The sequence below is a fragment of the Lissotriton vulgaris genome, chromosome 5 (assembly GCF_964263255.1).
Source record: "Lissotriton vulgaris chromosome 5, aLisVul1.2, whole genome shotgun sequence".
In the NCBI taxonomy this organism is placed as follows: Eukaryota; Metazoa; Chordata; class Amphibia; order Caudata; family Salamandridae; genus Lissotriton; species Lissotriton vulgaris.
In genome coordinates, this window is record NC_141693.1 from 1,061,580,053 (window position 1) to 1,061,596,240 (window position 16,188).

General features: G+C 43.4%; 1 protein-coding gene across 1 annotated transcript in view; it reads left to right on the top strand.

The window, feature by feature from the left end:
• The window catches only part of NEURL1 (neuralized E3 ubiquitin protein ligase 1), a 437,040-nt gene that overhangs the window by 147,055 nt on the left and 273,797 nt on the right, over positions 1-16,188 (top strand). Inside the window, exon 3 of the mRNA XM_086922727.1 lies at positions 9,898-10,219. Coding sequence (XP_086778853.1) covers positions 9,898-10,219 — 322 coding nt within the window. The remainder of the gene's footprint in view (positions 1-9,897; positions 10,220-16,188) is intronic.

Sequence of the window (16,188 nt, forward strand, 5' to 3'; positions counted from 1 at the left end):
TGAAGGAGCGCCCCCCTACCCTAGCTTTCCTGATAGTAGGGACTGTTGCCAGACCAAGAGATTCTGATCTGAGGGATCTTGTTGGTTTGTAAAAGGTAAGGCGTTTCTGGATGTACTTAGCACCTACACCATGGAGTGCCTTGTGTGCCAATGTAAGTGCCTTAAAAACAATCCGCTTTCTGACAGGAAGCCAGTGAAGGGAGAGTAACAAATCCGAGGCTCTAGCATGGCGGGGGAGGCCAAAAATGGCCCTTGCCGCCGAGTTTTGGACTACTGTAGTTTTTGCAGTAGGTAGTCCGGAAGACCCAAATATAAAACATTTGAGTAATCGAGCCTGGAGCAGATTAAGGCCTGAACCGTCGTTTTCCTATGGACCAGAGGGAGCAAAGGGAGAAACTTGCGTAGCATTTTAAGAAGACCAAAACAGGTACCAGTTAGGCCTATGATCTGAAACTTCAACGATAGACTATTATCAATTTTAACCCCGAGGTTCTTAGCAACCGAAGAGGAAGATGAAGGAGGGAACATATTCACAGGCCACCAATCCTGCCATGGCGTGTCAGCCTGACACCCGAAGAAAAGCACCTCCAATTTGTCAGGGTTGCACTTGAGGCTGTTTCGCTGAAACCAGTCGAAAACAGCCCCAAGGCACCCGCGGATGCCCTCTCCGTTGAACTCTGCACCCTTTCTACATGTGAAGAGAAGCTGGGTGTCATCAGCGTATAATATGATCTGGGCCCCAAAAGACTCCGCCAGTTCCGCCAAGGGAGTCATAAAGATGTTAAAAAGGGTCGGGCTAAGCACCGACCCTTGAGGAACTCCGACCTCCAAAGGCGGCACTTTGGCAGAGTACGAAGGGGCCCAGACCACCTGTCGACGACCCGCTAGATAAGATCTAAGCCAGCTCAACACCGTCCCTCTCAGACCGATCTCATAGAGTCTGCTGAGGAGACCCTCATGAGGGACGGTGTCAAAGGCCCCCGACAGATCTAACATCACCAGCATAGCTCTTCCACCTAAGTCAAATACTTCCTTAATGGCTTCATTTACCTCCAGGAGAGCAGTCTCGGTACTCAGATTGGAGCGAAAGCCTGACTGGGTAGAATGAAGTAGGCCATGAGTTTCAAGAAAAGTGGAGAGCACAGAGTGGACATGCTTTTCCACAATCTTTGCTAGGCTTGGTAAAAGCGAAATTGGCCTATAGTTAGCGTGATTCTCAGGATCAAGGCCAGGTTTTTTAAGAAGTGGGACAACCATTGCCTGTTTCCAAGCCAGAGGGTCAATGCCATTCGCCAGCGATAGATTGAGAACTGGATTGATCAAGGGGTTCAAAATCTTTGTGGAACTGGCCAAGAAGGTAGCAGGGCAAGGGTCCAAAGGGGAGCCTGACTTGATCTTAAGGAGGAGGTCAAGAGAGGTGGAAACAGACATAGCTGGAAACTCAGAGAGAACAGGACTGGACTCGGTTGATAGAGTAGATGGGTTACTCGAGTTGGAAACTGCGCTCAGGCCAGAGGAGGGAAAGGAGTCTTGAATCTGTTTAATTTTTGTTGTAAAGAAGTTTGCCAGCGAGATAACCCATGGCTAAGAAAACTCATGAGAAACTGCACTAGCTTTAGGGGAGACAAACTCCTTGACAATGGTAAAAATTTCCCTACAAGAGTTGGACGCCGACTCAACTCTGGCGGAAAAATCGCTCTTTTTTGCAGCCAGAATGTCAGCATGATATATCTTAATAGAGGCCTTGTAGGCGGTCTTGTCTTCCGCATCATATTGCTTACGCCAAAGCCTCTCGGCTACCTTACAGTTGCGTCGGGATAGAGCCAAAGACTCCGAAAACCATGGCGCCGAGCTCTGCTTAGTAGATGAGCGGGGCGTGGAAAGTGGAGCAAGTTCATCTAGCCGGTCAACCAGCCACTTTTGTTGCGTGTCTAGGTCACTATCTAAGTCACCTGATAAATTACAGGGATGTTCCAGGCAGGCCTGAGCCAAACTTTCAGGAGTGACCAGGTGATAAGGCCGGCTGGGGTGCCTAAGATGGTTAGATTTTACACAAGATGATTTGCTCATTCCCTGAATTTGAAAACAGATCAAAAAATGGTCCGACCAAAGAACAGGGACGGGACAGGCCATGATAAGAGGGATGGTGGAAAACACTTGATCAAGAGTGTGGCCCTTATCATGGGTCGAACCCGACAGATAGGGAGTAAGACCCAGAGGGGCGGTGATGTCATTGATTTTAATTGCATCACCGTCCGACTCAGCGTCCATATGTATATTAAAATCCCCTAACACTATACAGTGTTCTGTCTTCAGACAAAGTGTTGTAATTACTGTCTGTAACTCCTCAAAAAAGGGACCCCGCAGGCCAGGAGGTCTATATATCAAGAGCCCTGAAAAAGATTGGTGGGGGGACAAAACAATAGAAAAAACAAGGGACTCACAACCTGAAATGGGCGTCGACGGCACGACCACACAAGTGGCAGATCTTTGAACCACTATTGCAACCCCTCCACCCCTACCTATAGATCTATCCTGTCTATAAAGTACATAGTCCGGCGGGATAGCTGTAGCAATATCCGGATTAGAGGACTCACCTAACCAAGTTTCCGTAAGCATTAAATATAAGGGTTTTTCCGTCGTTAACAGCTCGAAGACATCCAGAGCGTGTCTACACAAGGAACGGGTGTTAAGTAACAGGCATTTATAGTTGGCAGCGGGAATGGGGCAAGATGCTTCAGGCACCGAAAATATATTCGGATGCCACCCACAGCCGGGACAACGGCATTTGCCTTTATACCGCCCAGGAAAGACCTGCCGACACATGGCTATACTTGTCCTGAGAGACAGCAGATCAGCTGCGGTATATGTGAGCCTAAGGCCAGCACCTTCCGCCGCGCCGTCCGCTTCCGAGACGCGGACGAGCACAGACGGGCAGGACTCTGGCACGACTCCGGCGCAGGTCCGGCGCGTCCGCTGCGCGGAGTCATCACCGTCTGTTTATGTACCGCTGCCAGAGCGCGTCACCAGCCCAACCCAACCCAAGATGGCCGCCGAAACCGGAACCCTGCCCTCTGCGTCTACACTCAGCTGAGAGCCGGTCCGGAGGTGAAGGGAGGGGGGAGAAGGAGCATAAAGCGCCAAGAAGCGCAGGGAAGTCTCTACACACCTCTTAAAATCAAGTGTGCACAAATCCCAACAAGTATGTAGGTTACGATTTTAACACAAGTTAAAAGCAGCTGAAAAAGGAAAGGTAGGAGACCTCCCGGCTTCCGCCTCAGGAGGGGAGAAATAGCTGTTGTCAGTATCACTAGAACAACTGATCTGAGCCCTTTTTGCAGCGCTGCCAGAGCGCGTCACCAGCCCAACCCAACCCAAGATGGCCGCCGAAACCGGAACCCTGCCCTCGGCGTCTACACTCAGCCGAGAGCCGGTCCGGAGGTGAAGGGAGGGGGGAGAAGGAGCATAAAGCGCCAAGAGGCGCAGGGGAGTCTCTACACACCTCTTAAAATCAAGTGTGCACAAATCCCAACAAGTATGCAGGTTTCGATTTTAACACAAGTTAAAAGCAGCTAAAAAAGGAAAGGTAGGAGACCTCCCGGCTTCCGCCTCAGGAGGGGAGAAATAGCTGTTGTCAGTATCACTAGAACAACTGATCTGAGCCCTTTTTGTAGCGCTGCCAGAGCGCGTCACCAGCCCAACCCAACCCAAGATGGCCGCCGAAACCGGAACCCTGCCCTCGGCGTCTACACTCAGCCGAGAGCCGGTCCGGAGGTGAAGGGAGGGAGGAGAAGGAGCATAAAGCGCCAAGAAGCGCAGGGGAGTCTCTACACACCTCTTAAAATCAAGTGTGCACAAATCCCAACAAGTATGCAGGTTACGATTTTAACACAAGTTAAAAGCAGCTAAAAAAGGAAAGGTAGGAGACCTCCCGGCTTCCGCCTCAGGAGGGGAGAAATAGCCGTTGTCAGTATCACATTGCTGTTACTTAGCATTTTAAATCCCTTGCTCTATATGCATGCCGCCTGCGTCGATAGGGAGGGCGGAGCCCCGCCGCCCTTGAAAGAAACCCGCCGCTGCCTTTAGCCATCATTAAATATGACGAGGTCATAAAACACCTAAAGATGAAGGTTCCTCAAAAGAAGATGAATTTGTTCAAGATTTTCAGAACCCCTAAAGAGCTAAAAGAGTAGGTGCATGCCTTCTTTGAGAGACTGATGCAGGTGTATAGAGAACACAGCAGGATACATGATCCACTAGGAGATAACTTGGGAGGGTGTTTTGTGTCCTTTGTCTATGGGCTAAGGCCAGAGATTAGTAATCAAATCAGCCAAACCACCTGTTGATGAGATCTTACAATATGCAAAAAGAATGGGGCTTAAGGAGAAGTACATGATAGCCCAAACACCATTGGCACAGACTTGAGGGGCTAAGGGACTGACAACTCTGTTCCAAGTACTCGAGTTAGATTCCAGTTATAGAGCGGCAATGCAGGGAGTCTCTCTGAACTACAGTGAGAATGTCCTGGGGAAGGAGAGAAGTCGAGGTAATGTGGCAGGGACCAGTATAAGTACCCTTAAGAAGGTTACCCAATGACACATTTGTAGCAGGGTGGGACATTGGAAGCTGGAGTGACTTTACAATCCAGATTGAGTTGTGACACAGGTACAAGGGATGAGTCCCGCAGGCCAGTGGGAGCTTCCCCCAGCACCTAGACCCCCTATGGCTGTCCCAAAAGTTCCTAAATCCAGGTTATTGCCAAATTGCTTCTACCTAACTCAGTCGCAGGGATGTTTCTCTCAGCTCCAACCAAATCACAGAGTACCTCAAAATTGGATGATGTCACAAAGAGGTCCAGTCCCCAGGATGTTCGAGACTTCCATAGACTTCAACCAGGGCCAATGACGGTCCATGAGGGGGAAAGAGGAAAGCATGCCTGGCGCAGTCCTGGAAGTGGATGGAGAGGTGAACTGATATCCATTATCTTTTCTAATACACACAGGAGCCATTCTTTCAATGGTTAGAACAGTTGAGGTTCCTAACCTGGCACTCTCTGGAAAACAAGCCCAAGTTGTAGGCATTACAAGTCAACAGTGTACCATTCAAATTACTGCCCCTGTAACAGTAGAAATAGGAGACATCAGAGAGCAAAATCAGTTTGTAATTTGTGATTCTGGCTCCGCAAGCCTGTTAGGTAGGGATGTGGTCTGCAAACTCAACAAGGTCATCTATTGCACGCAGTATGCGGCTGGAATTTAAATGCAAGCAGCCAATGCAGAATTCATGCAGTTCCTGAACTTGTTATAAGGTTATATCTGGTCATTACAATGGAGGACTTGCCAGTGGATTTGAGAGAGACAGTTAGGGGGGTCCTCCCCCAGCACTCGGAGCATGGCGGGCGGCAGCAAGCGGTGCTGGCGCGGTGGCTTCCCGGCCTGTATGGTTTAATCGCCGGGCTCAGGGTGGATGGAGGTGGGCTCCCTGCCCCGGGAGATCCGGGAGCAGCTGGCTGAACTGGAGCTCGAGCTGTCCGAAGTTTCACTTTAAGGAGAGCAGCCGACCGGACCCTCGTAGCTAAGGCAACTGGAGTTCAAGTTGAAACCTTGAGATTTGATGAAAAATTTTCTCTGGGTGGAACAAAATATTGTACCTTCCCATAGAGTTCCCCATGTTTGCCCTTCGATGTAAAAAAGAAAGAAAAAGTCTTCCAATGGGCGGTGACTGGATCCTGCGTCACTACACTCTGTTATCTCAACTTTGTGGCTTCAACTCTAAAGCTACCTTTGTATGATGCCCGGTGGAGTGACCTCGCGAACCATAGGGGAGATTAACTTTGGACTCCCTCCTTTGACTATCAGATACCTAGCCGGACTTCGAGCAAACGCTCCCGCGTCTCTCCTGACCTTATCTTCCCCCTCTCTCTTCCCCCAACCCTCTCGCCTCCTACTCTTTCCAGCTTCTGTCCTCTGCCGTCACCTGCCCCTGCCTCTTGTCCCCACCCTGTTTCTGAGTGAACCTCTTCCCTCGACACCTGAGACCAAACTATTTTGTCTGATGCCCGATGGAGCTATCTGGTTTAGCTATAGGGGAGATGGGCCATGGATTCCCTCCTTGGTCGTCGCCTACCCAGTCGGTCTTTGGACAGACTTCCTTTCGTCTCTGCGGTTGTCTCTTCCCTTATCCTCACTTTCTCACCTCCCCTATCCCCCACTACTTTTCTCTCTCCTTTCTCTCCTCTCCTAATGTATTGCTGATTGCTTAATGTAATGTGTAATTGTTGATCTTTTTCTAATATATTGTTGAACCACATTGTTCCACTTCCTTTCGTCTTTCCTGTCCTCTCCTCCCGCATCCTCCCTCTATTTTATGTCTCTCCTTCTCTCCTCTCTCAATGTATTGAGACTGAACTATTTTGTCTGATGCCCGATGGAGCTACCTGGTTTAGCTTTAGGGGAGATGGGCTGTGGATTCCCTCCTTGGTCTTCACCTACCCAGTCGGTCTCTAGACAGACTTCTTTTCGTCTCTCCTTATTGTCTCTTCCCTTATCATCAATTTCTCACCTCCCCTACCCCCCACTACTTTCCTCTCTCCTTTCTCTCCTCTCCCAATGTATTGCTGATTGCTAGATGTAATGTGTAATTATTGATCTTTTTCTATTATATTGTTGAACCACATTGTTCCACTTCCTTTCGTCTTTCCTGTCCTCTCCTCCCGCATCCTCCCTCTATTTTATGTCTCCCCTTCTCTCCTCTCTCAATGTATTGAGACTGAACTATTTTATCTGATGCCCGATGAAGCTACCTGGTTTAGCTTTAGGGGAGATGGGCTGTGGATTCCCTCCTTGGTCTTCACCTACCCAGTCGGTCTCTAGACAGACTTCTTTTCGTCTCTCCTTATTGTCTCTTCCCTTATCATCACTTTCTCACCCCCCTACCCCCACTACTTTTCTCTCTCCTTTTCTCCTCTCCCAATGTATTGCTGATTGTTTGATGTAATGTGTAATTGTTTATCTTTTTCTGTTATATTGTTGAACCACATTGTTCCACTTCCTTTCGTCTCTCCTGTCCTCTCCTCCCTCTATTTCATGTGCCTCCTTCTCTCCCCTCTCACCGTTTTGAGACTGAACTATTTTGTCTGAGGCCCGATGGAGCCACATGGTTTAGCTATAGAGGAGATGGGCCGTGGATTCTCTCCTTGGTCGTCACCTACCCAGTTGATCCTTAGACAGAATTCTATTCCTCTCACCTCTTTGTCTCTTCCATTATCTTCCCTTTCTCACCTCCCCTGCCCCCTCCACTACTTCTCTCTGTCCTTTCTCCCCCCCCCTAACTGTATTGCTTATTTTTTGATGTATTGTGTAATTTGTTGAACTTGTTCTGTTACATTGTTGATTCTCATGTAAAGCGCTTTGATACCTTTGGGTCTAGCCAGCGCTATTTAAAAGTCTTTTAAATAAATAAATAAATAAATAACAGGAAGAGAGATTGGGTTAATTAAAGGTACCAAGCCCCAAAAGATCAACCTTCGATCCATGGCTGTCTTTCGACAGACTTACCCATATGAGATGACCCCGAAGCTATCTCAGGCATCATCCACATCATTGAGAGCATGATAGAACAAGGCTTCTTCAAGGAAGTTATCAGGAGTCCCTGTAACTCCTCTATCATGGCCATACAGATACGCAAACAAAAAGTGAAGGATAGTGCACGACCGCCATCAGGTTTACCATATTGTCGTTTCATGCTATTCCATGTTACCAAACCATCCATTGATCCTGTTCCAAATTCCCCTAGAGGCTGAGTGGTTTGTGGTCATTACCCTTTGTCAAGGCTTCTTCTCGGTCTCGTTACACGAAGGGAGACAGTTTCCTGTTGTGTTCCGGTTCCAAGAGAAGACCCTTTTTAGGTGTTGCTCCCTACAAGGCTAGGCTATAAAGAAAGTCCATCCTATTTCTTTCAGATACTCAAAAACAACTTAGAGACTCTTCAGCTTATTACAATAAATTGACATTCTTTTCTTGTTCGAAATAAAGGATTATGAGACTCACACGAATAACCAGAGAGTGTTCCCAATAAAATAATATGAAAACGTTACTTTTTTGTATCAACGTTGTATACATTTAGAGCTCTTTAGGCCTAATCAGGAAACTTTTTGTCTTTATTTTCTTACCTGTCAATCTGCACAGTTGTTGACTTGCAAGTCAAGACGTTCAGTATTTAGAATCTCTCAAAAAACAAACATATTTCTGTTTTTATCCATTATTAAATATAAATTCAGACTGCAAATAAATAATTTTCTTTCTGTATTTATCTGTAAAAATTAGTAAAAATGGAAAACAGGCAACCTTAATTGTTATACACATGTTGTTCGTATATATTTTATGTTAAATGTTTCCTTAGGCTCAGCTAGCATGAAAAGGATGTTTTTTTCCATAAAGGGGAAGCCTTATATGTTATATAATTGATGTTGTAGCTTATTTTCAGAAGTTGGGGTGTACGTTCAAAACACATTTTGCTGTATTAACAACACTTTCTGTCTGTGCATCTGAGAGGGTTTTTGGTCTGGCTGTTGAGTCAGCCGAGGTTGTGTCGCCATTCTCCCCTCCCCCACCCAAAAAATAATTTAAAATATATATACATATAGAGGTGTTTGGTCAGCAGGCTACAATAATTAGTCTGTTTAATTGTTATGCACATTTTGTTTCTGTCCGCCACAGCATACAGCTTGGGTCAGCCCACATATCCCATTGGCTCCCTTCACTTTGAGTGACTGCACAAAGCCTCTATACATTTTTCACACCCACCTAGAAATAGTATCTTTCTCTGCTGTTGCAAATCTGTTCAACTTGAGTTTTTAAAAATGTAATTTAGGTTTAGTATTATCATAAAGTACCAGCTAATTATTTTACCTGTACTTCTTTTTAAAGTTTGTTATAAAGTGTTTAAGTGGCATTATAAAATTGTGGCAGCCTAGGATTTGAGTGCTTGGTTAGTTAGCATTTTCTTGTCCCTTCACAAGTAATAATAAAATCATTGTGTCACTGAAAGGCGTGTTTAACAAACACACTTGTAAAGCAGCTGCCTCTGTGACTGGCTTTGTCAATGCTTGTCTAAATTGATATATGAAAGGTTCAACTAATAACGGTCAGTAGTTGTAAATAGAGAATTCAGGTGTACCGTCCATGAGGAAAATGCTGAATAAACAAAGGGGGTTGAGGAGCTCTGTGAGGTTGTTCAGTGCTATCTTTAAGTACATAGTGGTGCTGACCAGTTAATACACTGGTGGGAAGTAAATTACATTGAGACTGGGCATCCCATTGGGTAAATCATTGTTTCACAAGCATTATGTGGGATCATTAAATCATGGTAAATATTCAATGTATATGGCAGCATCCCCTCAAAATATGGGGTTTGATACCACTACTTCGTGTGCAATAAAATTAGCCAAACAAGTAACTTACCTATATGGCCAGCATGCTAGTGAAAATAAATGATATTTAAATGAAATGCACCTCTAAATATAAAGTTAAAAAAACAAATTTCATGTTCTTACCTGATTTCATTCTTCTTACGTTAGTACAGCCTAATATAAGAAATATTTGTTTTAGTGTCTCCTAGATCCGATGCTGTAGTTAACTTACAGAGGAGAACTGACTCCCACGCTTACAAGGCCTATTTAACGTAGTTATAGTTCAGTGCACAGATGTAAAATATCTTTTGGTTCTGGTTAGATGCCTTTGTTCATGACCTGTACATAAGGGAAATAATGTAAGCTTGGCGTATACCAGGCAGCACCACTGGGGAGGGAGCATCGTGGCCCTCTCTGCCTTTTGCCATTGGTGAACTGTATTTTTTTGCATATTATAACATAATAATGTTTATTATTCTTTTTCTCAGATTACGAAAAAACAGTGTTGCTGGAGTGGAGCTCTTCGACTCGGATTTACTTCCAAGGATCCCTCGCGGATTAATCCGGACACTCTTCCCAAATATGCGTGTCCAGACCTAGTGTCCCAAAGTGGCTTCTGGGCCAAAGCACTTCCTGAAGAGTTTGCAAATGAAGGAAACATCATTTCATTCTGGGTGGACAAAAAGGGCCGTGTGTTTTATAGAATCAATGACTCTGCTGCTATGTTGTTCTTCAGCGGTGTGAGGACTACAGAGTCACTTTGGGCATTGATCGATGTGTATGGCCTCACACGAGGAGTACAGCTTCTTGGTATGTAACCTTTACATTTCCTATAATGGTACCTGCAGTGCAGCAATGGTATTTTAATGTTGTGTTATAGTGATGTTCATGAACCGCTCAGAGAAGCTTTCCAGGAAGAAGCTACAATTCTGCTCTTGAAATTGGTCATGGAAATTCAGACTGGAAAAAGATTGATTGTAATATTTAGTGAATCATGCTATCTAAAGCTAAATGCAGATCAAAAGGAAGTGAGAAACCATAAATTACTTGAAAATACTACTATCCGGAAGTCAATGTAAACAAATGAGCTTTTGATTGACTCTGTCATATCCCTCCTGTGTGCTTATGTGCACTGTAACCCTTTCTACATATCCACCTTTGTGATGCCAGTGGGATGTTTTTTCTGCTGAGTCATTTAGAGCTAGAAAAGTTTAAACTCCAGAAACAACTACTACTTGATTGCTGTTCCTAACTTAATAGCTAATGTCCTCTGGATTACAAATAGTTCTACATGCCAGACGAGGAACAACAGAAGGCAGCAGCAACACAGGGTCCAGCTCATTAACATGAAGCATTCCCTCAATATTTTAAAGGCCAGATATATGACCCTTTTTTGATCCCGCAAACAGGAGATCCTCACGTTTGCGACCACAAAAAAAGGTGATGGCATGTACAAATGCTAATTTGTGAGTCAATAGCATTTGCAACTCCCGCTATTCGTAAAGGTCAACCCTTCCTAATAGCGAGTCACCATGCCATGTACAATTGTTTTGCAACCGCATTTGCGGCCGCAAAACACTCGCAGTTTGCCACCCTTTGTGAGTATGTGAGAAAATATTTTTAATACCAGGCAGACCGCTGTCTTCACTTAAAAAATTTAACTGCAAAGTTTCATTTTTCGTTTTTAAATGCATCCTGTTTTCCTTTAAGGAAAACAGGCTGCATTAAAAAAAAAGACTACTAAATTTAAAAGCAGTCCCAAACATGGTGGTCTGCTGACCCCAGCAGGCCACGATCCCTGGGGGTGCTAGCCATTCCAAATGGAGTAGCAAATTGCACCTACCTCATTAATAATCATGAGGCATGCAGGGCATGATTTGTGTGCAACATTGGCGCTTGTACAATGAAGAATTGCAAATCCAAGCATACATGTACAAAGGGTGGAGGTAGACCTGTATTGTGTTACAGCCATTAAAAGGTTGTTATCACTAAGGCACAGAGGGCAATCGGTGGGCTAAAATCAGTGTTCCTAAATAGCTTGTTCATAAACTAAAGAAGTAAAATTGACTGAAGTGTCCTATAAGCTTAACTGGGAGGTCATATAATGCATAGATGATAGGTTCTTATAGGAATCTAGGATTCCGTACACGGATGTAGCAGGTCCAGACTGACCATACCGTGCATCGGGCGTTTCCCCAGGAGGCTGGAATGGTGGCGGACGGTTTTGACACAGTGAGTGCTGGTTTTGTTACTGGGGGACAGTTGTGCAATGGTGCTGCAGTATCTGCCCCCAGTAACAAAAGCAGCAAGCAAGCATTTCCAGCCTCCCGGGGCCAGGCAAGGGCTGACCGAGACAATTGCAGGTCTGCTTTGGCTTCCCACTCCAGCCCTAGGATGTAGTCTAGGAAACTGGGCTGGCTGATAACCTAAAATCATCCACAAAGATATGGTGGTAAGGAAATTTAGAATTGAATCTGCTGCCTGACTGTGGCTTGACTTCAATTTTCTTTAAGTGTCTTATTTCTTTCCTGCCAAAGAGGAAGCATAGAGCCAGCCCAATATAAAGACTTACACAGAAAAAAGAACATCTGAGCAGACAACTTTAGAAACATGCCAACAAGTAAAGAGCAGATTGGGGCTCCCACCCCCCAGGCCTATGGGCCACTGCAGTGGCTGCACAACTGATAGCTATGCCTGTAGTTGGTGGGGAGCAAAAGTTCAAATACGCTTAGGGAGATTGCAATCTGCAGGTGTGGCAATGCAGGTAGATTGCAGAGCTTGAATAAAATACATTTTGCACATGGCCCTATTCACAAGCATTTAGGCTTTTGCAAAACAAAAATTAAATTGTAATAAATTAAAAAACAATTTAAATATATTAATTTATAAATATTAATGTTAAAACAATAATTGTAAATATTTACCCACCCTCACTAATATTTTTGCTTTTCTTTGTAGGAATTTGATTAAAATTTCCATATTTAAGTTAAATACCTTTTTGTATTGATAAATACAGGTTGAACGTTTCTTTTTTGGGTTAGATTAAGTGTAATATTTAATTGAAAAAAAACAATATATATATTTTATTTTTATCGCTAACTAAACATAATTTAAATTTAGAATGAATTTACATTAATTCCTATGGCATGTTAGTTTAATTCCATGTCTACTTTATTTTCTTCCTGATTGTGTTGCAGTACTGGTGGTTGGCCATTTGTGACTGGGCTGGAGTACTACTAGGGCAACAGTAAAATTAGAAGTGTCTTGTGAATTTGAATGGCCTTATTCTTATGTGCGAAGTGTTTGTATAAGCCTGTCCCTTACTAAACCCCTCTGCAATTATACCTTTAACCCGCACAGTTTTTATAAATAAATACCCATTTTCTCACTAGTCCCTCTCACGTTCCATATTTACTACAGAAACATATACCTATGTGTGTGAAGATCTGTGACACAGTGGCAGAGATTGCCATACAGAAAAGATAGGAGAGGTGGAGAGCTCCATCTATAGGTTTCTAAGATGCATTCAGCGGTAAGTAAATTGTAATACTGGAGTAATACCTTGCAGTCGCCGAAATGCAGTTTCTCAATCAGGCCCCTAATTTACAGCAGCATGACCCTCAAGTCTACTGAGGAGTCTTCCCTATCTGCAGAGTGATGATGCCTTAGACCTGCAATTAACAAAGCGTACTCTGCCGAATGAGTCCTAGGCATCTGACAGAAAGAGTAGCCACTGGTTATTTGGCCCCTGTCCTGCATTGTGATGTGTAATTCTTAAAAGAGCAGTGGGAAGCATTCCTCTAATTCAAATGGCAACAGCCGTTGGATAAATACAACTGTAACCTAGCAATAGAACCCTGTTAAGGCCCTGACCATATCAAAGTAAGATGGAACGTTGTGGCAGCCATGATGGAAATTATTCATTGACTTTGGGTTCATCATGGCAAAACTGCTTGCTCTCGTATCAAGAATGTATCCAGTATAAATTTGATTCAAGACGTTTCAGCTGGTATCTATAATAATGAACCATACAAGGGTCTTGGTTATGAGAACCCACCACATTGTAATTTCCCCACCAACTGTTTGCGCAGTTGAATGACATGATCTCTGCCTAATTGCATTAACATTTCTACTAAATCTCACCAAGTGAAACCAAGTAAGGTCATATCTACAAACAAATGGAATCTGTCAGTGTCACAGATTGAATCTATACTTTCTCTAAAGACTTGCATGCTCTCTTTCAGTATCACACAACAGTATTGCATTTTATAATTCAACACGTGAGAAAGTTGTTGATCTTTTTGAGGCTTCCAATCCGAGGAAAAGAACAACAAATAGTTCTCAGAGAACTTAAAGATCCTAGAAATAAATCTGGCTATTGATTTTCCTCTCATCTTTCGATGTGGCTTGAAATCGATAGGAAAATGCAAATGCAAATTAGATTTAGTTGAATTACTGTGAAATACGGCATTTCACCTATGTTCCACATCAAAAAACAAATTAGCAACATTAAAGTGTTATATATATATAACCACAGTTGTGAAACTTAAAAACCCAATGGCTATTATATTGATTCAATTACGTGTATGGAAACGCAGGTTAATTCTGTTGTCAGGAACTTCCTATTTAATCTTAGATAAATGGTGTTGAGTTGACTTTTTGTCTATATTAATGTATTACTCTGTCCATCAATCTCTACATTATGACCTGGATAATATTTGACCACTGTGACATCATGTATGCAGGGATATCCACTATCTTAATTCATCAAGGTCAGGGATGGTGCAAGAGTTACATATAACCCTAGCAAAATGCTATTTTTCAACCCCCTCAGGAAAAAGGGAGGTTTTCTTGTTAAATAGCTAATATGATGATTCCACCTAAGTTTGCCTGCCCCCAGAAGCTATATTTTTACATGCCTCTTATGAAAACACTTCTGTCAGAATTGGTCAGTGGGGCATGCTGATACAGGCAATACTAAACACTCCTTAATCGAGGATGCAGAGCCCCTATCCAGTGATTCTAAACCAAGATCTGCAGTGGAAAGTAGACCTTGCTAAGCCTTTTTGACTCTCCAGGTAGATATGTCTGAGCAATTAAGGCCTAATTCGATGGACATCGGATGGAGCCAGTCTAAATATAGAGCGGTGCAATTAAGTTACAGTAAGGTATGTATTTTGAACCACGGTTGATTGTTACACCACCCTTTTAAAAACTCATAATATGTTAACCATATTTACAGTTTAAACAGTAATCAAAAAATTGGAAAATACTCAAAACAAGTACAAAACAGTAAAATGGAAAGTTCACAATAAAACCTGTAAAGTCACAATGAGAATTGTAATCTCATTTAGAAAACGGTGAATAAATATGCTAGTCTTACTATTCAGCAGTGAAATGATGGCCCCTGCTGAAACCCTCTCTATAATGTTTCTGAAGCTCTAATGATCATGAAACTGTATTGTTTGGAAACCTTGGTGCCTGCCTGTAGTGGATAAGCACAAAACCACTCAATTCACAACCAAACTGGGTATTAAGATAATACAGGGTCTGCAAACAAAGCTGTTCATGAAGCCCAGACCATTAACAATAGATCATATTGCAACAGAGGGAGATCACATTCATGCCAACATGATTATTTTATAGTTATTCAGTTGTGCTTAAGGTTCGAGACCCTAGAGATCCACCTGCAACTCAGTGTTTCAAGGTTCATGTGGGGCTTAACGGAAAAAAGGATCAATGGCGACCTTCCCAACTGTGTGAGGCCATATGCATATAGGGCTTGCTACAGACCATGAGGGTCTCTGGATCCAGGCTAGATGTTTGATGCTGGGCGTTGTGAGTGGTAGAGCAGGTTTAAAGAATCTGGGTCTGTTCTCCTTGGGCTTACACTCAAGTAAAGAAGCAACAGCAGCAAGGCAGTACAGCACAACTCCAGTGGTGCTTTCAGGCAAATTCTTTACCAGAAATCAATTATTATTCTGTTGCAGAGTGGTGAATCCATCACATGGCAACAGGGTTCATCAGCTTTAAGCCCAGAAGAAGCTGATCTGTAAACTGCTCAGCAGCTCCAAGTGACATTTTCAAATAACAGGACATATTCCCACTCAGTGTTCAATGCATCATTCTATATCAAATGTTCAGCCAGTCCTGCTGGGTTGGTCTTTCCCTCCTCTATAGAGGTGTCCGAGAATAATCTCCCAAAAAATACAATGCAAACCGCCTATGATAATGTGCCCAGGCCTAAGTACACCTTTAAGGAAGCTGATCTGGCTGGAAACTGTGTGTATTCCCACCCAGTCTCAAAACTAAATAAAAAAATGGAACAACAAATGTCGGAAGGCCCTATCCTGATGGACAAAAAACAACACAAGGGATTTGACTCACCTTCAGTAAAGCAGGGTCTATATACTAAATAAACACCAACAGAATGCAAGTACTGAGTTCTACTCTAGACAGCAGCTATTTCAGCGGGCTAATAACCAATGAAATATTAACCATGTGATTGGATTTAAACCATCATTGTTTATGTCTTTATCCTCAAAAGTTCCAAAAAACACACAATACAAAATCTATTTATAAATATGTGAAACACCTAAAAGTTTTTAAAGACAGACGTGCACAAGGCAATAGACAAAAAATGTGAAGCATTCACACAATCTCTTGCATAACCAGACTCAAATATTCTTCATGTCAAACAATCACGCCTTCGGACTTCCCAAAACAACGAACGTGAAACAAAGAACACAAAAAGACACCAAATTTGGGCCTATGTCGTG